Below are 22,910 nucleotides of genomic sequence, written 5' to 3' on the forward strand. Positions count from 1 at the left end.
TTCTGTCATTGTGTAAAATGCATGCAGCATGGAACAATCATAATGTTTACACATCCTCTTTTTATCCCAGTTATTAGAATTTCACACCCAAACAATAACAATTGTTAAAATGCAACTAAAACAATGAATAAAAAAAATTTGGATATCAGGAAAAGACACTGTGGAAGTCATTGCATAAAGTTAAGCTGGTTTAACAGGTTCACACATAGACTGTTTTATAAGCAACCACGTGCTCAATTAAGCGAAGTTAGTGCAGATCATATAATCATATAAGACCTTTGCACTCCGTATTCCAAAATATCAAGTTACCCATCATGCATTTTGGAATGACTGTAGCCTAAGTTTGTGTTTGTTTTTGACGAGATATAGTGAGTATAGTAACTTTATATATAGGTAAGCAAATTCCTGTTCCTGCTTGACTATTTAAAAATAATATGACCATAGGTCATGACAATATAAAATAAGTAGTTAGCAATACGTTTTACACGATTCAACTCACTTTTTTTTTAATTTAATACCATTCAAGTTGACGTACTGCCCAGATGGTTGTGTTTTAAAACGTTTAAGGCAGCAACTTTTTACACAGTCATTTAAAAGTGGAGTCTGTTTTGAGTATGAGGGTCACATGACTTGGTTGCATTTTTTTGGTGGTCGATTTGTCAATCTGACCTTAAACCAATACGTTTGGTCATTTTGACTTTTTAGAAAGCGCGCGGGGGGGGGGGGGGGGTGCAAATGTTAAAATTAATGTAAAATTATATTATTATAATTATATTTAGTTGACTACATCTTTGCATTTTTAACTAGATATTTTCTTGCAGGGTTTCACACATTTCATTTTATGCCTGTGGGGGGTGTTCAGCCCTGCCCTACATCGCCAACCCTGATCAAACAAGTCCAAAAATCTTCAAGATTACTTGAAAATTATATAGTCTAATTATATAGTATCATAAATTAGGCTATACATGGAGCTAAACTTTACAGGACAGTGGAGCTCAAGGGCTAGAATTACATTCTCTCTTCTCTCCACTGTCGTAAGTCGTTTGTAGAAGTATTGATCACCAACCTATAAAATAACAACTTTATTCTAAACCTAAGAGTTTTCAACGGGGAATGGAATATCCTGAAGGATAAACAGATTCAAAAACAGCTCAAACGGGTGGGTTTGTGTAGGGCGTGAACTAGGATTCACAATGGTCAGACAGCAGCAGCCTCAAACTCAACCGTGCTCAGAAGCGCATTACGTAGTGTGCACGGACACGGGAGAGAGCTGGGCACGGAAACTCAATGCACAGAACGAGAATTCGAAACTTGTGTAAGTGTGTGACGTGATAGTTTGCGTAACGTTTGCTTGTAAGGTGGGCTTGTGCAACGGGGAACGCGGCCAACACAACTCTTCAAACTACGATTCGCCATGCAGACAGCAAAAGGTAGGAATGTTTACGTGCGTCGCTTTCTAATCTATTCCCGAACTATTGCTAAATGACAAGTCAAACTGTACATTTTCTGAAATAACGTCAGTATTGTTTGTTGCATTAATCTAATGCGTGTTTAAAGAAACGGTTACTCGCTTTACACTGCCGAAAATAACTTTAAAAGCCACGAGTCGGCAGTTTGTGTGTGTGTGTGTGTGTGTGTGTGTGTGTGTGTGTGTGTGTGAACTCGGTCAGTGGTGTCCTGTAGACAGCGTAGTCACACACTCTTAAAAATAAAGGTTAGAATGGCTTTTTGAAGTTGTGCAATAGAAAATAACAACCATTTCTGGTTCACGAAAGAACCTTGGAGTTAGAAGAACATTTATAAGTCTAAATATTAATCCTTTCCTCTATAAAGAACATTTTGTACAATGGAAATGTTTAAAAAAACATCCACTGAACATTGCATCAAATGCAATGTACATTACATTGCAAAAACAATTAAAATGCATAAACACCTGAAGAAGCTCCAATAGCAGACCTTCAAATTAAAGGGATAGTTCACCCAAAAATGAAAATTATTTCATGGTTTACTCACCCTCAAGCCATCCTAGGTGTATGACTTTCTTATTTTAGATGCATACAACTGGAGTTATATTAAAAAATGCCCTTGCTCTTCCGAGCTTTATAATGGGAGTGAATGGTGGTAGCCTACTTATTTTGAAGTCCAAAAAAGTGCATCCATCCATCATAAAGGTATTCCATATGGCCACAGGGGGTTAATGCCTTCTGAAGCAAAGTGATGCATTTGTGTATGACAAATATCCATATTTAAAACTTTATAAACTAAAATAACTAGTTGCCAACAGACGGCCAGATTTATGCACTGTAAAAAAAAATATTTAAAAATAGGTTACTTGGTTGCCTTAATTTTGAGTTCATTGAAAAAAAAAAATTTAGTTAATACAATGAACCTTTTTGAGAATCGACAACTTTATTCAAATATTATTTAAAGATTTTGTAGGCATATTGGGTAATTGTGTGTGTTTTATTTGTGATGACGCTGTGAAACATGCCAAATTGTGCTATTTTCATGATGTATCACATTTTTATGTGGTTCAGATACAATAATTTTTGAGTTTCTATTGATTAAACCAATTTCCTTCATTGAATCAACTCAAATTTTTAATTTCAATAAACTCAACATTTTAAGGCAACCAGGTTACTTTTTTTTAAATTAAACCAACAATATTTTTTTTACAGTGTGGCAAAAGAGTAACCCTTGACCGGAGGCGTGGGGACTTGGTTATACAGTCTGCCGGAAACCAGTAATTTGAGTTTATACATTTTTAAATATTGATATTTTCCTTACAAAAACCCTTAACTTTGCTTAAGAAGCTTTGCTTTATTAATCTCCGGCAGTCGTATGGATTACTTTTATGATGGATGTATGTGTTTTTTTGTGCTTCAAAATCAGGACCACTCATTATAAAGCTTGGAAGAGCAATGACATTTTTTAATATAACTTCATTTGTATTCGTCTGAAAAAAGAAAGTCCTATACACCTATGGCTTGAGAGTGAGTAAATCATGGGATAATTATCATTTTTGGGTGAACTAATTCTTTAAGTGAAATGTTTTGAGTTTATAATCATGGGTCTTTTGTCAGCGTAGACAACAAATTGCACCCAGAATTTTTGATATCTTGGAATGATTGCATGTAGGACAAGTAACATGACTTACATGTTCAATACGTTAGGACTTTTTAAAGGCTACAAGGTCTGATACTATGTGACCTGTATGAGTAATATATTACAGTTTTGGTGTGTAATGTAACCAGTTCTCATTTATAAATCTTAGTTTAGGCCATCTACCAGTTAGTAGGTGTCAGTAGTTTAAGTGTTGTAGCTGTATCACACATACAGTGATAGAGAGTATTAATACTACTTATTCACTAATACATCTTTTAATATTAGTTTCAGACACTCCTGTGGAGTTTGTCGTTGAGTACCTTCTGAAGGCTAAAGAGATTGTGGAGAATAATGCAAATATTCCAGCTGAGCTGCGTGTTAATCTTCAGAAGGCCCTGGACATCGCTAGTGGATTGGATGGTTACCTTGAACAAATGAGCAGCCAGGAAAGTGAACCGTTGGCTGAGTTGTATAGGTAACTATTCAACTATTAGTTACTATAGATAACTATTCTAACTATTTATAGGTAACAAAACTCTGTGGGCTGCAGATTACTAGTCCTGTCAATGATGTGCCTTTATTTAGGGTGTGTTTCTGTGTTTGTCCTGAAGCTGTTTGTGCAGTGCAAGCTTAGTTGGTTACCGTTCACATACCGTTATGTTATTGTAATGAAGTATATGATCATACATTGACATAGATTCACATTATTCATTTTTTAGGAAATCAGTTTCTCATGACTGGAATAAGGTGCACGAGGATGGAAAAACCTTATTCAGGCTTCCTATTACATGCATCACTGGACAGGTAGAAGGTATAAATCTTGAAAATACAAATATTTTTAATGACAAGATTTAGTCATTTAATCTCCATTTTGCATACTTTGTTTGATCAGGTCAGTCTATCTTTCAAAAAGTTGTGGTCTGAAATGTTATTTTTTTATTTTTATGTATATGTTTATTCAGCAAGAATGCATTAAATTGACCAAAAATGACTAAATACATTTATAAGGCTACAAAAAATATATATTTCTAATAAATGCTGTTCTTTTGACCTTTCTAGTTATTAAAGAATCCTGGAAAAAACATATCAATGTTCCCACAAAATATTACTTATATATAACCCATTTCAACTGTGATAAGATTTAATAATAAATAATAAAATGTTACTTGAGCATCAAATCATCATATTAGAATTATTTCAAAACTGTGTGACATTGAAGATTGAATATTAAGCTTTGCCATCATAGGAATAAATGATGCTTTAAAACATATTAATAGAAAATAGTTATTTTTTATAGTAATAATATTTCATAATATTACTGTGTGTTGTGTGCTGTGTATTATGGATCAATTATAAATGCAGCCTTGGTGAGTATAAGCAACCTTTCAAAAAAAAAAAAATTCTTACCGACCCTAAACTTTCAAAAGCATTTGTGCAAACTAAATTTCAAGACTCTTTATTGTCATTCTATAGGTCAGGTATTGAAGATGCTGGTCCACATGAGCAAAGCAAAGAGGGTCTTAGAGATAGGAATGTTCACAGGATATGGGGCCTTGTCAATGGCAGAAGCCTTACCGGAAAATGGCCAACTTATTGCTTGTGAGCTTGAGCCTTACCTGAAAGACTTCGCACAACCTATATTTGACCAGTCTCCCCATGGTAAAAAGATAACTGTAAAGACTGGGCCTGCAATGGATACCCTAAAGGTTGGACACCCTATCAGCTCTACATGTCAGCATTCCCTTGAGCTGTTAAACATGTCCTGCTTAGCAAGCCATTTTGATTATTGTGTTTAAAACAGTGTTCCACTATTTTGCAGGAATTAGCTGCTTCGGGAGAGCAGTTTGACATGGTTTTCATCGATGCAGACAAACAGAACTACATTAACTACTACAAGTTCCTCCTGGACCATAACCTTCTGCGGATAGATGGTGTTATATGTGTTGACAACACACTGTTTAAAGGGAGAGTTTACCTCAAGGATTCAGCAGATGATATTGGAAAAGCCTTGCGAGATTTTAATCAGTTTGTCACAAATGATCCTCGAGTAGAGCAGGTGTGCATATTAATCTCTTAATTCTGATGTTGAGAGAATATATTAATGTTAGAAAATTTATATATTACTATAATCAACCAGATATTTTTATGCGTCTGAATTTGATAGTTAACCATTTTTTTAGGTTATTATTCCTCTGAGAGATGGCCTCACTATCATACGAAGAGTGCCCTACACACCTCAGGCAAACTCACAGGTGGAGGTATTTGTACATCTTCAATGTTTTTAGCCTCAAATAATTGCTTTTTATGCTTATTTATATGGCACAACTGATATACAACTTTAGAACAGCTGTTGATCAGAGCAATGATGATGATCTGTGCTTCATAGAGCACTGTAACGTATGATGAGGTGTTTCGAGGAGTCCAAGGGAAGCAAGTGCTGGACAGGTTACGTTTGGATAGTAAAGTGGCCTATGTGACTGGGGCCGGTCAGGGCATCGGCAGGGCCTTCGCGCATGCTCTCGGAGAGGCTGGAGCCAAAGTCGCCATCATAGACATGGACAAAGGAAAGGCTGAAAATGTGGCCCGTGAACTGACTTTGAAAGGTAAGTGTTTTTTTTTTTGGTAATTGACATGAAATTAAATATAAATATTAGGTGAAAAACTTAAAGAATGTAAAAAAAGGAAGTGTGTCCTCTGCAACTAACTGAAATAAATTATTTAGGTTTAAGTAATCGGAACAATGAAAAAACAAAAACTAATAAAATGACAAAAGCGTATAACAAAATTGCTATAAAATTCACAAAATTGTATTGGCATGGAAAAAATATAAATAAATAAAAAAATAATGGGCCTACTTTATATTAGGTGACCTTAAAAGGTTAGTTCACACAAAAATAAAAATTATTTTATTAATTACTTACCCTCATGTCGTTCGATGCCCGTAAGACCTTTGTAACACAAATTAAGATATTTTTGTTGAAATCCGATGGCTCAGAAAGGCCTTCATTGGCACCAATGACATTTCCTCTCTCAAGAACCATAAAGGCACTAAAGACGTCGATAAAAAGTCTGTCACACTGCAGTGGTTCTACAATCATTTTATCAAGCGATGAGAATAGTTTTTATGCGCAAAAACAACAACAACAAAATTAATTATATAGTGATAGCTGATTTCTAAACACGCTTCAAACTGTTATGAATCAGTGTATCGATTCAGTGGTTCGGATCGCCAAAGTCACGAATCATAAATCGATATACTGATTCATTAAGCTCCCAAGCACTCGGGAGAAGTGTTTCGAAATCGGCCATCACTATATAAGTCGCTATTTAGTAGTAATTAATGACAGAATTTTCATTTTTGAGTGAACTAACTCTTTACTATGTGCTAACATTTAAATTAACCATTTAATACAATGCACTTATTGTGTACATACATAGCTAGGCAGGGTTGAGCTTGGTCAGTACCTGGATGGGAGACCAACTGGGAAAACTAGGTAGCTGCTGGTAGAGGTGTTAGATAGGCCAGCAAGGGACGCTCACCCTGTGGTCTGTGTGGGTTCTAACACCCCCAGTATATTGATGGGGACACTATACTGTCAAAGAGCACCGTCCTTCAGATGAGACGTTAAACAGAGGTCCCGACTTTCTGTGGCCATTAAAAATCCCATAATGTCTTTCAAAAAAGAGTAGGGGTGTAACCCCAGCATCCTGGCCAAATTGGCCCTGGGGGGTGGGGGGTGGGGGTAAAGGGTACCGAGTACCCAGGGCCTGAGGTTTTCTATACATACATATGCATTAATCAGAGTGTGGCTTATTTTGTTTACGTTTTAAGTGTTTTTATGATAAAAATGCAATACCCCACCCATTGGTATCACTATGGTATTTGGTACGGGGGCCCAGCAAGATGGTTTGTAACCAGGGCCCAAAATTTGGTGCTACACCGCTGATGTTGACCATTCCCTTACACTCCCCCTAGCCTTACGCCTACCCATACCACCACACATGCCCATAACCTTACCCATATTCCACCTCAAGTGTTTTGCAATACAATATGAACACAATAAATACATTGTACTTATTTTTTGATGTAAGTACATAGTAGTTAAGGCCACCTAATATAAAGTGGGGCAAAAGTATATGATAAATATGCAGCATACTATTCTATTTATGGTTACATTACTTGATTTGATCAGCAGATGGCGCCCTAGTATCATAGTACCAAACTGAAATAGTTTCCCTGCTGTTCAGACAGATTTTTGACTTCTTTTGTCTATAACATAATTTAGCAAACACACACACATCTGGTCTTTGTGGGGACTCTCCATGGACGTAATGGTTTTTATACTGTTCAAACTGTATATTCTATCCCCTTACACTAACCATACCCCTAAACCTACCCATCACTGAAAACGTTTTGCATTTTTACATGTTCAAAAAAAAAAAAAAAAAAACTCATTTGGTATGATTTATAAGCTTCTTTCTTCATGGGGACCTCAATTTAGGTCCACAAGTGTGCATTCAAATTGAAGTCCCCATCGAGAAAAAAAAGAACACACACACACACAGGCCTGGTTTCACATTCAGGCTTTAGATTAAGGCAGGATTAGGCCTTAGTTTAATTAAGACATGTTAAGTAGCTTTTTAAACCATGCCTTTGAAACAAAAACATTACTGGTGTGTATCTTGAGACAAAATGATGGCACTGACATAGTGCAAGTTGCTTTCAGTTAAAAAACAAGTTCCAGTTAAGCTTTGTTTGTGAAACCGAGGGATAGTGTTTGAAAAAGGGACAAACCCCACATTTATTTCAAAATATATATATGTTTGTGGTCATGTACGTTAGACTTTTTCTTATCATCCGTTCCTTATGTATTTATGTATGTTGTTCCAGGCATTTTGAGCATGGCTGTGGCTGCAGACATTAGCAAACCAGAGGACGTTCAGCAGATGATTGACGACATTGTTTCAAAATGGGGCACAATTCACATTGCTTGCAACAACGCTGGCATCAACGAAAACTCAGCTAGTGAGGACACCAGCCTAGAAGAATGGGACCAAACCTTTAACGTCAACCTCAGAGGGACTTTCATGTGTTGCCAGGTACCACATCATTTATGTATTTTGTTTGTCATTAATTCCAGCTGAGATAAATCATTTAGATTAAGCATGCTGGAAAAAAAAAATCATTTTAATAATGCATTTGCTAAAAAATGTGTAGACCCAACGTCAGTCAGCTTCATGATGTCACCAGGAGGCCCCAGTAATCGTGTGCTTTTTGATTAGTCTGAAAAGGACCCAGGTTTAAATCCCCGCCTTACATGTAGTTTTATCATACTAAACCAAGGAAAATGCCCTAAACCAAGGAAAATGCCACTGAACCGAAACAGCCATTGATCACCATGCATTTTTTTGTATGTTAAAGAGCAGCTTTAACATTTTGTCACATGGGTTGCCACTACTTGTATTTTCCCAAACTTGTGCAGATTTGAATTGCTTTTGTATATTAGCAACAACTTTTCCATTAGTTTCCTACATTTCCCGGGAGACGGAATAAAAGCTCTGATAGGTGAACAGAGAAGTGTGAAGGAAAGTGATTTCATACCTACAGCATTAGAAGACATTAAATCCTGCCAGGCACCAGATAAATCAGAGTAAGCTGTTTTACACAAAACCGGGAGGTGATGGAGATGCCTCGCGCATTAAAACGAACGCCCAGAGTTTTTGACACTTTTTGTCTCTCCTCATGCGGGTAGTGTTATTCCTCTCCCTGTAGACTGTAGACGTGGAAGTCTGATTAGTGAAGGTGTCAATACTTTCCTCTGAAAGCACATTTGTCTCTTCTCTCCTTCAAATTACCGCCTCAGGCGGCCGGTCGTGTCATGCTGAAGCAAGGATACGGCAAGATAATCAACACAGCTTCCATGGCCAGTTTAATAGGTGAGTGATGATTTTTATGCCGCCATAAGCTGAGATATTACACTGTCTCTTCCCTCTGAATTTAATACTCTCATCAAACGTAGGGGTGGGGTTTTTGAAATAAATGTTTTTGTAATACCGTATAGGTACACACATGTCCATGATTAAGACGAGGAAAAATGGTTTAAAACATGTGTCAAGCGCTAAGAAATGTACTCTTTATATTCAAGTTGGCTTCACAAGTTTTTGAAAAATACCATTATTTACACACAAAAAAATTCAGTTTAAAAAATGTAATTATATTATGTGTGTGTGTGTGCACGTGTATATAGTAAAAGTTATGCCATACTACTTGATAAGGTTCTTTTAATAAGGCTTTTTCTCATTATGTTCTTCATTGTTGTATCACCCTGCCGGATTTTACTTTATACTACATCAAAATGAATTTGAATACAGAAATTAGAAACATGTTATTAATTGTCAAGAAACGCTGCTGAATTGTAATACATCATTACAGATCTGACATAGTGTTTGTGCTCAAACTGTCTGTGTACAACCACCTAAAATCACTGACCCTTTATTGTGTGTTCAACCGTATTGCCCCTCACAAGGCTGTTTTTGCATCATTATAAACAAGACAACTGTGTAACGTGGTTGAAAGGCTGTAAATTGCAACTTGTTCAGTCTCGTGTAAAGGGACTTCCTGGTATGCCGCTGGTTCTGGGTGCTCCGTCTAGAGCGGCAGAAGAAAAAAAAACAGTGTTTGGTTTTTATGCAGCATGCTGTAAAGGAACTTTATTTGCGACGCAGCTTAACAATTCCTCCAACAGGTCCCTCGCTGTGCAACAGCAGCACTCCATCAACAGTGGAGTCAAGTAGCCAATAAACTTGTGTACCATATGGACGCTAGTCCCAACTGTGGGTGCAATCTGTAACACAGGAGCATGCTGCTAAAGGAAGTAGAGAGAGAGGGAGAGAGAGAGAGCGAGAGAGAGAGAGAGGGCAAGGGGAAAAAAGTGATCAATTACTCACATTACGTACAGTCCTTCAGGAATTTTCTTTATTGGCCTGGACATCTGTTATAATATTGTCATAATGTGTAATCAGATGGGGGCTGTTGTAGCCAAGTTAGGGAATGCATCTTGAAAGTCCAATTAAAATGCACAATGACACTGTCTCTGTCCATCTGGTAAATAGCAGTGTTTTCCCATCTCTCCTGCATTCCCATTCCTGACCACTTGGAATACATATTGGAATATTTCAAATGATCTGTTTGGATTTGTATTTTTTTGCTGTTCGGCCCGCACATGAAAGAGGTATTTGACCTAACATGGAAGATAGGTGGCGTCATGCATGAAGTGATACCTGAGCAGACTGACTTTTAAAGGGTTCATTGACCCAAAAGTTTTAATTCTCTTATCAATTATACACCTTTGTGTCATTTCAAACCCATATGAGTTTATTTCCTTTGTGGAGCACAAACAGTAATGTTTAGATGAAATGTTCATGCTGCTTTCTAAAACCATACAGAAAAACGTATAGTGAACAGGAGCTGTCAAGCATTAAAAAAAAGACTATATAGCACCATAAAAGTAATTCACTGACTCATGCACAATATTTCAATTCTTTTGCCTTTTGATAGCTTTGTGTGAGGAACAGATTTTAGTCACTGAAAATCCACTGACAGCATTCCACAAAACATCCTTTTTGTGTTCCACTGTATAAAGAAATCACGTGGGTTTGGACCGACATGATGGTGACAAAATGATGACAGAATTGCCTTTTTTTGGCGAGTGAGCGAGCCCTTTAATACTCGTGGGCTTTGGATGACAAATCAGGCTCTGTCTTATGACATCACTTTGACCCACAACATCTCTGAAATTTACAGATCAGAGAAAAGCCTTGTTTCCTTGCTCTTAAAATGTGAAATGAAAATCTGTATGAATGTTAAATGCGATTGAAGATATGTTTCACTTTCCTCTTTATCCTCTCAAGCTGACTGCTCTTTAAAACCTCAATAGTCTTTGAAACATCAATGCCGCTCTAAGACATAAAAGGGCCTGTTCTCTCACCGCATCTTTTGCTAGGATTAATATATGTTGGCCTTTTTGTGTGCCGATAAGACAGACCTTGAGTCTTAAGGCGTATTTGTAGGCAAAGAACGGCCTCATTTCTTTTTTTTCAATAGCAGTGGTTTTCCTCGAAAACCAGGCCCAGCGCAACCTGACAATTGTCCGGTTAGCGTTTCTCCTTTTAAAAAAACGAGGGGCCGGAGAGCACAAACCCATCTCCACAGGACTAGCCGCTGCCTTCGCACAGCTGTGCCGTATTTATCATCCCGCTCCCAACCACGGCAATTTGGCAGTGAGATCACAGGGTGACGAGGTTAACTACTAAAGTTGCATGTAACTTGGAGCCTCCCTCGTGATGATTAATCAAGCGAGCCCCTTTTTCCCTGCATCGCATGCAGCGTCGAGCATCTGTGATGGTCAAGGCAAACAAATGGCGTTTTGCCTTTGTTCCTGAAGATGATGCACACCGAACATCCCCAGTAATTAATTTTACATCGCTTCATCCGCGGGGTCCCAAAAGCTAATGAAAGTGTTTTCATGTCACATTGGAGTTCAAGACCCTCTCGCTGAGTTATGAGGAGAATGAAGTAATCAGGCCTTGTATTAATCACATGTTTAGGTCATTATAGAATATGAAAAGGATTGTAATGTGTGTTTAAAAGTTGGTTTATTTCATTCATTTTATTTTTTTGATGTGAATTAATTTGCTTCAATGCTGTTTCCATTGCGTTAGCAGATAAACTCATTAGAAGATATTTTTTTCTTTCTGGGAAAAAGACAAATTTATTGATGGTTTTTATTGATGGTTCCAAAAAAAATTATCTAGAATTTCCACCTGGTGTTAACGTAAAGGGTTAGTTCACCTAAAAACAAAAATGTTGTCATTCCACACCCGGGACCTTTGATCATCTCCCAAAAGAAGATATTTTTGATCAAATCCGAGATTGTCCCTCAATTGGGAGCTACGCAACTACCACATTCAAGGTCCAGAATGGTAGTAAAGAGTTCATTATAGTAATCCATGTGACTATTTTATGAAGCAATGTGAGTGCTTTACTTGCAAAAAAGATATAATTTACTGCTTTAGCTGCATAATAATACTATCAAAAGCGCATTCACGGAACTAAGTGGGCTCTCCAGTCAACACGACACGTATGCGTCGTGGTGCTCCCCCTTCGGGGTTGAATGTGGTAGTTGCGTAGCTCCCAATGGAGGGACAGAAAGCTCTTGGATTTCACCAAAAATATCTGCATTTGTGTTCTGAAGACGAACGAAGGTCTCAGGGGTGTGGAACGACATGAGGCTGAGTAATTACCAGTGTTGTGCAAATTACTTCCAAACTGTAATACATTATAGATTACTTGTTACTGCTATTTAAAAGTAATTATTTACATTACAATACTTACTGTTTTAGAATTGTAATGCGTTTCATTACTCCTGTATGACTTTTGAGTTATTTTCACCACAATAACTACAGAAGTAGAACTTAACATTCTGAAATTACAACATTTAGGCTACTACAGAGCTTTTCACATCCAGTAGAAAGCGATATGATGTAGCAGGAAGAGGTAAAGTGATTATCTGGCAATATCAGCATGTCTGTTCATACACAACAGAACTATATGTAAACTCTAATGCCATGATAAGATGCACATTTGTTATTTTATTATTGTTGCCATTATTTTATTCTCTTTGAATTCAAGAGGTTCACAAAACAAAAACGTCATGTAAAAAGTGTATTGAAACGCAAGCGTTATTGAAAATGTAAAATATTACTGAAAACTGATTAGTAATTTCTTACACTACTGCATTACAGCAAAAATTAATAAGTTAATGTGATGCATTACTTTTGTAACACATTACTCCTAACACTGGTAATTACTGACAACATTTTAATTTTGGGGTGAACTAACTCTTTAATAGCAAGTAGCAAAACAGGGGTTTGTCTTGTGACTTAAACTAAAGCCTTTAGACAATTAAAAAATTCTCTCTACAGACAAATATCTTAATTTAAGGTGTTTTTAAAAATCCCTACGGAGATAATTAATAGGAAAATACTTCAGGACCCAAGGCAACTGAAAAAAGTGCAGTCACAATTGTCCAGTATAGGAAATACTCACTTCAATTTCACTATTTTAATCAAATCACTGAAAGAGATTTCACTGTTAGAAAGAGTTGAAATGACAGGAAACTGATAAAAATTTTAGTTTTAAGTTTTAAATGTGCTGTGTCCTTCTCACTAGTGCCGCACCCACAGAAGCAGCTGTCCTATAACACATCCAAAGCTGGGGTGGTAAAGCTCACTCAAACCCTGGGCACAGAGTGGATCGACCGAGGCGTTCGAGTCAATTGCATCTCCCCGTAAGTTCAACAGACCATAGACTGTGCTTTCTGGGTTAAGTCATAATTTCACTGGAATACATTTTATTGCTGCTAACTTGATTATTTCCCACGACATGCAATCTTAAGCAGAGTCACATGCTCCGGTTCTTCTCAGTATTACATTTTCGAATGTAACACATGAATCAATGCCAACTTTTTGTGCAAACAAAAAAGGCCTTTCTCTCTTCGTATGTGCATTGCACCAATTAAGCAGAGAGAAGACTTTTTGATATTTAAGTGGAAACTTAATTTGTTTTGACAGGGTCAAAAGCATTATTTTCCACAATGGGCCACACAATTGAGACTCAGTTACTAAATTACAGTGTGAAACAATGCAATCCAGCTTAATTGGATGACGTCTAGAGGGATGAGTAGAGCAAACAGTTTCTTTAATTGTTATATTCAATTAGGGATTCAAATTAGCCTCTTCAGCAGAAGTGATGGCAAAACAATGGCAGCCTTGTTTGTATCTATTTGTCAGCGCAGTTCTTCTGAGGAAAGGAAGAAAAGAGCAAGAGGAAGCGTGCGCGTGCCGCTTGAAGCCGAGCGTCCCCAAGCCCCTGTGGTTCCCACAGCAAATCCGCAACACGCATGCATGTGCCCTTTATTCGTTTCTGTAAAGCACCAGCTTGTTTTCTAATTTAAATCTGCGAGGAAGAAATTATTTTCTCTCTGTCGTACTCCCAACCTTCCCTCAAATACGAGGTCTCTCAATGGGCCCCTGATTTCTGTGAAGTGACGCTTGGTAAATATGCATATGTGGGGTGGGAGTGTGTGTGGGATGGGGTGGGGTAAGGGGTGGGGGGGGGGGGACACCACAATTAGTGTGTGTGAGGTTGACTGCCACCTGATTTCATTGGCAACTTTAGCTGTGACAGTGATAAGCTGCATTATCTACAAAATTGGCTGAGGGAAAACAGTAAGCCTTTGATTGCCAGGACGGGTTCCCAGATAAAGCTGTGCTGACGAGAAATATAATTGAGATTTAAATTTGCTAACCAAAGGTGTCACATGCTACTTCAGCGCCTCTGATTTAGCCACGGCGTCTGATTTGGTATCAAGTCGAATTGAATCCGTTCGGTCAGGCTTAAATGGCCTGGAAGGCTGTTGGGGATATCGTCTGTCATTGAGTGTGTGAATAGACAGGTACTATTTACCATACGGCTGTCTCTCCGTTAAGTTCGTTCATTCCAAATTGGTGTGCATTACCTTTAGTTAGGGACAAAAGCACCACTGAAGTTCAAACAAAAATTTCAAAACTGCAGTTGATGAGGACATTTGTTGATCCTACACCTCTTTATTTCAACTTTTAGTGCTGACTATAACATAGGGAATGTGCTCAATATGAAAATCAACATAAAATAGCAAACATTTTAAAGAAAATAAATAAGAATAAAGGACAAGAATTGACTTTATCCTTTGGAAATTTAGTGGATTATTTGCAATCTATAGCAAATGGAGCCAGGCCTGAATGTGATTGTTCTCTGATTTCTGGTACTTAAGCGTAAGTGTAGCTTCAGTTCAGTCTGCTGCTTCTACTGCACACTGCTTTGCAACCCACCTCCACCCCAGCTCCTCCTTAAACTGTTGAACTTAATGTCATTGATGCATACTCTGTTCTAAATGGGGATTTACGTTGCCCTCCCAGTTTAAAAATGGGAGGTTTTCCCCAGAAGCTGCTGCTGTTCCCTGTCTTGGCTTTTCATGGAGCTCATTAAAAGGATGGGGAATTTAGAACAGAGCGACATTGCCATTCACTCTTTGTTATATTGCAGCCATTTGCTAAAATAATTTAAATTTAAAAAAAATTCTCAATGTACATACAGCACCCCATATTGACAGAAAAACACAGAATTGTTGAAGTGTTTGTAGATTTATTAAAAAAGAAAAACTGAAATATCACAGTCCTAAGTATTCAGACCCTTTGCTGTGACACTCATGTATTTTACTCAGGTGCTGTCCATTTCTTCTGATCATCCTTGAGATGGTTCTACACCTTCATTTGAGTCCAGCTGTGTTTAATTATACTGATTGGACTTGATTAGAAAAGCCACACACCTGTCTATATAAGACCTTACAGCTCACAGTGCATGTCAGAGCAAATGAGAATCATGAGGTCAAACGGACTGCCTGAAGAACTCAGAGACAGTATTGTGGATCAGATTTGAGAACCAGAAAGAACTGTTGTATAAATATAATTTTACCACATGTAATGTTATTTGCTTAGAAAATCCACAAATGATGATCTTTAAAAAATAATCTTTGATCTTTGAAATGGCTAATGGTTTATAGGAGTTATATAAAATAATCGTTGCACAGTTTAGGTTACACCGACCGGGTAATGTGAATAGATTTAATGAAAGATCATGATGACAAAATTGCACCAAAAGACCAGGAACCAGGTTTTAAAAAAAGTAAATCGGTTTGATTTCATGTCAGCTAAGACTTCTGAAGTTGAGTTTGGAGTGTGTCAATTACACTATCCATCCATCAAAGCAAAATGAACCAGTGTAAACACCATCAGAGCTGTTCTGCTCACCACCGAGGTCCTTGAAGGATAGCCAACTTCATTTTATGTCACTGTGACTGCTATAACTGAAGCAACTGGCCCTGAAACAACACTGTCTCCCTGCCTCTCATGTCTGATCTCTCTCTCTCTCCCTCTCTTTTTCTCTACAGTGGTATTGTTGACACCCCTCTCATCCATTCAGAGAGTCTGGAGCCTCTAGTTCAGCGCTGGCTGTCAGATATCCCAGCCGGACGACTGGCTCAAGTGACAGACCTCCAAGCTGCAGTGGTATACTTGGCATCTGACGCCTCTGACTACATGACAGGGCATAACTTAGTCATAGAGGGTGGTCAGAGTCTGTGGTAGAGAAAGTTTGCCTCTCGGATTTGGTAATACACTCTCACCTACTGTGCCTAAAGGAGGCTGAGTGGCTAACTTGATTTTAATGATGCAGTTCATTGGTGAAGGGATGTACTGTACATTTTAAGTAATCAATTAAGGGTCCAGCGTAAGAACTTGTAAACAACACTATTTGTGCATTTTGCACTAGTTTTTTACATTTGAACACTCTCAATAAACATTGCTTTCCACAACATGTTTTTGTTTTCCACATTTTTCTGAATAACAGGTATTTGCTCACACTTATGGTACGGTCACATCACAGAAGGTCTGGACTCTATCCAGCTTTCATTGGTCAAGGACCGCCCAAGAAGACTTTTGACTGACATGTAACGCAACCAATCACAGTTCATTTTGTTCCGCGTCTTATTTAGGGGCGTAAAAATATGAAGTTGATGTTCCTGCAATAACAGACTGGCATGCATCTACAAATTATTCATGCATGAACGTTTTTCAATTTTACTGCAACAATAGAGCCACGAACTTCACATACTTTTGAAAATCTAGCATTTGATCCTGGTAAGCGTTGATTGTCACAGTTGTAAACACAATGGCGTTCTTTTTCCGCGAGGGAGTTAGGAGTTGCAGCATTTGTTTCCAGGACCATTAAAGGACACAACACAAACGTCTCGGAGATCCTGTAGAATTCAACCAATCAGATGACGACTTTGAAACTCCTGAAGTGTTTCAAGGGGCATGTCTCAATCATCTCACTAGTCCACTAGTCAGGGCACTGATCAGGGAGTCAACCCATTGACTTATGTCCTAATCAGTGCCCTGACTAGTGGACTAGCGAGATAATTGAGACGCGCCCCAGATAAGCGTGCCACATACATCAGACTTTCAGCCAATGGTCCGTGGGCATGATGTTTGAGGCTGAAACTACATTTACCGTTGCTTGGTGAAATTTTAGTAAAATCCTGTCATTCCAACAGAAATTGGGAGTTTTGTGTGAGCGGGAAAAATTCTGCAACACAGATTTTACTTGTTTTCATGTTGGTCACGCGAACTTGCCGTGCTGACCAAAAGAAAGCTCCTTGGTTTGAGCTGAGCTTCATTAACCCTCTATTGACAATTTCACATTTTTTTGTCCTGCAAAATGTGAGACGGCACCTAATTTTTTACTTTGCCACGTAACTCATCCCATACTGGCACAAATTATGCAGCTTGTTGTAGAGAGGTATGCTATTACTTTTGTGTTGAAATTACTAAACTGGGTTTAAACTCACATTGGTGAAATATGAACAACACAACTTGTGTGCTAAATGCTAGGTCAAGACTGCAGCTACTCTCCAAATGTAATCACTACTAAATTTGCTCCGATTCAGATGCATCATAAATGTATGATGCTACAATCCCAAAACTACCTGCTCTCACATTCGTTTGGGTACATCCACCCGTGTGCAACCTTGTGCATAACACTACCAGTCTCTTTCATCATCACCAGCCCTGAAAGGACCTCTTCCCACTGTTATCTTAATTGCTCTCTGTTCTGTGTATAGGCCGAAAAACAATACTTGAATGAAAAGGCCAGTGGAGAACTTGACCCCAGTCACTGCAATTATTCTAAAGGAGTGGCCAATTAGTTCCATTAGTAAAGCAATAGGATAGCCGGTATACACATAAATGCCTGTAATATTATGCCATCAGCTCAGATACTCAGGCCAGATATTTACATAATTAGTACTGTAAATGAGGAGATTGATGTTGGAGAGGTTCATTGTTATGTTAGATCGGCGATTCTGTGACTGATCTGAATTCCAGAATCACATTAACTATCAAGATTAACTATCACATTTAGATCCAAAAATACAAAATATGCATGTTTTGGGGTGTTTAAAATCAGAAAAATGACCAATCCAATTATTATTTAATGCCAAAGTTAGATTAAACAGATCCTCTGAGTAGGTTTAAAAATCAGTCCTCACAGAAAAGGCTTAAGCTAGTCCTAGACTAAAATACATGCTAGAGCTGTTTTAACTGAAAGCAACTTGTACTGACATATCTTAAAATATGCCAGTTGCATTGTTTTGTCTAAAGATGTAAACCAGTAATGCTTTGTTTTTTTGTTGAGTTTTTTCTCCTCTAAGGCACGTTTATAAAAGATGCTTAAATGTCCTAACAGAACTAATCCTGGTTTAATCTAAACCCTGTCTGTGAAACCAGGTGAATGAGTGCTGATAAGAATCAGCGATTAGATTAAAAAAAGTGAGATTCATTATCTGTCCACTAAGTGGAAGCATAGAGTCAAAAAGCTTCAGCTCAGCATGCGCTTCTTTTTTAATAGCAGCACAGATCACTGAAAAACTATCAAACTGTCATTGCCCATTGTCTTCATTCTATACATGGGAAATCTGCAGAAAGATCATATACAACATTTTTATGTAATAAAACAAAAAATGTAATTAGTATTAGAATTATTAACATATCACTGTGTAAAATGCCATTTTTGAATGATCATTTATTCAAAGTATTACATTATTAATAAATAGTATAGTCATATAATAATAATGAAGCTTAAAATATATATAGTTTGTATATGTAAAATGCAATAATACATATTTAATACTATACTATAGGAACTTTGATTTTATATATATATTCCCAAACTTTTTTTCTCAATATTTCATTCAGTTTCTCTACACTAGAAATTAATATAGATTAATGTGCGCACTGTTAATATTTCATACAGCTTTTTCATATTTCTGAGTAAAATTGTGGGGAGGTGGTGGCAATATGTGCAAATATAAACTATATAAATAATTTTATGTTTGTCTCTTGTATTATATTAATTATTCTTTTCAAATGTTATAGCTTTTTTTGGGGAGGGGGGGGGAGGGTTTACTGTAAATTACTTTTACAAGTTAAAAGAGGGTCACAGGACACATTTTAATGCAATATATTGCACACCTCACTATATGAAAGGTTTTGACTACCCCCTTTTTGACCACAGCTGTACAAATTCTTATATACTATGTTTACTGCTATAAACGGTTTCCAAGGTCTCTTTGAAGACCTAATTTTCCCCGAACCTCCTGCATTGTAGTTTTTTTTAGCTAGGGTAGAAGCATTTCTCTTCAAACCTATGACTGCTCCATGATGTGCAAGTGATCTTGAATACATTATTGATGACCTCCTTGAGCTGCAATTACTGTCAGGAGCGTGGGCACGGCTTACCGTGTTTGTGCTAAACACGTCTTCAGTGGAGAAAGCAACTTGTGCTTTGCTTGTTCTCTTTCTCTAGTAGTCTGCGCATACATCACATGAACTCTGATAAATGTGCTCGACAATGCATGGAAATATGGAGATGCTGGTGATATATGCCAAATCAGGCTATTGCTGTACACCATAGCACAGACATTACTTTAGTACAATGTTTTTTGGAGACATACCATCGTTTTTTGTACAGGATAATTATCTAATCAGCCAATCACTATACAATCAAAGTTCAAACTGAGCATCAGAAAAAAAGGTGATTTAAAGGTGCTGTATTTAAGAATGTCAGCTAGTGGTTAAATAGGTACTGCAGTCCAAATTTAAAATATAGTTTTTCCCGCCCCCGCGTCCTCAGACTTGACGCTCACAGGTTGCCAGTTTAAGGACACGCAACAGAAATGAGCACAATTGACAATGAAAGGCGAGGAGACTTAGCGTTATTTATCTGCATTTTAACGTGCTTCCATTCATAGAGATTTTAATGGATTTTGAGGCTTTTTAGGTCATTTAGAATCTGTGATCTCTGACCCAGTTTGTTTGCTGGGTTCCATGGCAGATGTACTGTTATCCGCCAACTGGCAACCCGAGGTGTCGAAATACGGACAGACCAAAACAGACATTACGACATTTCAAAGTAGAATAACTGTAGCATTGTTTTTCAGAGAAACGACTATGTGAACTCAGCATGTTTCCTATATCTGCAAACATGTTTAGCAAACATTTTAGTGTTTTAGCACAGTCCAAAACTTACATACAGCACCTTTAAATAGTAAATTGACTGCATTTATATAGCGCTTTCAACAGACCTATGGCCAGCCAAAGCGCTTTACATATTGCCTCACATTCACCCATTCATACACCGACGGCGATGTCAGCCATGCCAGGCGCCATCCAGCTCGCCGGGAGCAGCTGGGGCTAGGTGTCTTGCTAATTGACACCTTGACACTTTGTGTTTTGATTGTACCACCAACCTTCCAGTTTGTAGACAACCTACATAAGCCACTGAGCCACTGCTGCCCCTATTTTAATGGACTTTGAACATGGTGGCATGTTGTTAGTGCCAAAGGGGATCTACTGGGATTTTCATGTACAACCATCTCTTGGGTTTGGTCTAAAAAAAAAAAAAAAAGTGGAATAAAGTTAATAGACGCGTTTCCATTACCCTTCAAAATGCGCAAATTGAAATTGCGAATTGAAAATACACCAAATGGAAATGCGGCAATTTCGCAAAAACTCCCATATATCGCAAAAAAGTTTTTACGCTCTCATGAGGTGGTTTTTCAGGCAATTCGAAAAAGAACATTTTCGCAAAACTGCAATGGAAACGTTTTTTTTCACATTTACAGGTGCGGTGACGCATTGCTGCAACATAGGGCCTATATAGCCTATTATATTTTCCACTCAATTGTGTCGTAATAACAACTTAACAAGATATAATGTAGTTAAAAGGACATATCTTTTCTCTTAATAAGTACAGTGGCGTAACTTTAACCTAGTAATGACGGACCCCGGTGCAACCACAAATAATATAGGCCTACTGTAATTAAGACATATAATCAAGAAATGTATTAAAACAGAAAGAGCTATAGTTTCAGCCTTACTCAAAAGCCGAGGAAACAGGACAGCTACTTACGTCATTCCAGACGATCTTGGTTTGTTTCTTATTTAATATACAGGCAATTAATTGATGAAATATCAATTAAAATAAAAATACAATTTATACAAAACTAAATAATTTTTTTAAAGAAAGACTTTCTAGAAAATAAAACTCGAAGTGGTCAAAATCATGTGACTCCCCATCTCAAACATATTGCGAATCTTATATCTTACTCATGCTGCTCACTTTTCATAATCAACATACAAATTAAAATAATAATATTATAAGCTAATGTTTAGGCCTGAACGTAGCCTATTTAGTTGAGCTGTTTTCTTTAATCCATAAAGAAATAAAAGCCGATAAAAGCGCTGGCGTTCTCATTTTTTAAGACAGCAGAAACAACTCGCAATACTCTGTCATTTTTAGCTATAGCCTACAGATAAGTTCAAGACATAATTATAAATTATAAACTGTACTCTACTCTACTTTTATTTGTGGACTCAGGGAACTAATTATTTAGCATGCACTCACTCCAACTTCATTAAAAAAAAAAAAAAAAGTTTATTAAATGCCAATTTTTTCTTTTCCAAAGCATTTCTAAATTCAGTTAATATGTCCAACAAACGAAATGTCTAGCCAAAATAATGAAAGACAACAAAAATATAAAAAACATTTGAGTTACCATGCAAATTCAAACCTTTCGCTCTTCTCTATGTGTGTCAACCTGGTGCGCGTCAAAGTCGATCATTCTTTACAGATGACGGTTTGTTTGGAGAGAAGACGAGATAGAATTCTTTATTAAACTCATAAAAGACAATAGAATTACAGTAATACTGGATTCTAAACATAGAAATGCTACATTACCATGAAGACCTTGCAGCAGATCTGAAACACACACACACGCACACACCTCCGTGCCGCTTAAGTAACAAGGGGCTTTCCTTGCCATTAATGCTTGGATATCTCCTTTCAATAAAAATAATGGCTACTTTGGATGGTATATACAAAACTACCAAGTGCCATCATTTTGGAATGACATATCGCGAGAGGAAAATAATACTTTTTAGTCACATAACTGCAGCTATGGAAACGCTGTCATTTCGCAATAGTTTTTTTAATCAACATTTAAGAAATATCGCTAAAGTTTTTCGCAAATCTGTAATGGAAACGCAGCTATTGTTGTGTTGTTTGCGCATGAAAAATAATTCTCATTGCTTCATAAAATTAAGGTTGAACCACTGGAGTCACATTAACTATTTTAACAATGTCTTCACCACCTTTTTGGACCTTGAAAGTTGCTTACGAGAGAGAGCTCTTAGATTTCATTAAAAAAATATCTTATTTTGTGCTCTGAATATAAATGAAGGTCTTAAGGGTTTGGAACGACATGAGGGAGAGTAATGAATGCCGAATTTTCATTTTTAGGTGAACTACAGGTCTGATAAGTCTCGATTTGTGCTGTCACATTCATATAGTACGTTCTGAATTTTGTGTAAACAATATGAAATGATCCATTCGGCCTTGTATCAACGGTTCAGGCTGCTGGTGGTGTAATGGTGTGGGGGATATTTTCATGGTACACCTTGGTAACAATTGAGCATTGTTTAAATGCCACAGCTTGTTGCTGACCATGCCCATCCCTTTATGACCATATCCAGCAGGATAACGCATCATGTCACAAAGCTCAAATCATCTTATTCAGGTTTTTTGAACA

The 22,910-nt window shown here is 37.4% G+C and overlaps 1 protein-coding gene across 3 annotated transcripts; it reads left to right on the forward strand.

Annotated features, from left to right (window-relative positions):
- Window positions 1-1,207: 1,207 nt before the first annotated feature.
- Window positions 1,208-16,577, forward strand: zgc:113054 (uncharacterized protein LOC541322 homolog). 3 transcript variants are annotated; one of them, XM_067460190.1, is made up of 11 exons: window positions 1,208-1,430; window positions 3,391-3,580; window positions 3,825-3,916; window positions 4,579-4,811; window positions 4,925-5,161; window positions 5,286-5,357; window positions 5,492-5,708; window positions 7,997-8,205; window positions 8,970-9,042; window positions 13,337-13,454; window positions 16,155-16,577. In XM_067460190.1, the coding sequence occupies exons 1-11, from the start codon at window positions 1,415-1,417 to the stop codon at window positions 16,348-16,350; spliced, it is 1,653 nt and encodes a 550-aa protein (XP_067316291.1). In that variant the 5' UTR covers window positions 1,208-1,414; the 3' UTR covers window positions 16,351-16,577. The 3 variants fall into 3 exon arrangements, with proteins under 3 accessions (XP_067316291.1, XP_067316289.1, XP_067316292.1); XM_067460188.1 differs by having other exon boundaries at window positions 1,209-1,430; window positions 5,286-5,363; XM_067460191.1 differs by lacking the exon at window positions 1,208-1,430 and having other exon boundaries at window positions 3,445-3,580; window positions 3,825-3,909; window positions 5,286-5,363.
- The last annotated feature ends 6,333 nt before the right edge of the window (window positions 16,578-22,910 follow it).

The sequence above is a fragment of the Pseudorasbora parva genome, chromosome 12, assembly GCF_024679245.1.
Source record: "Pseudorasbora parva isolate DD20220531a chromosome 12, ASM2467924v1, whole genome shotgun sequence".
NCBI classification, from domain to species: domain Eukaryota; kingdom Metazoa; phylum Chordata; class Actinopteri; order Cypriniformes; family Gobionidae; genus Pseudorasbora; species Pseudorasbora parva.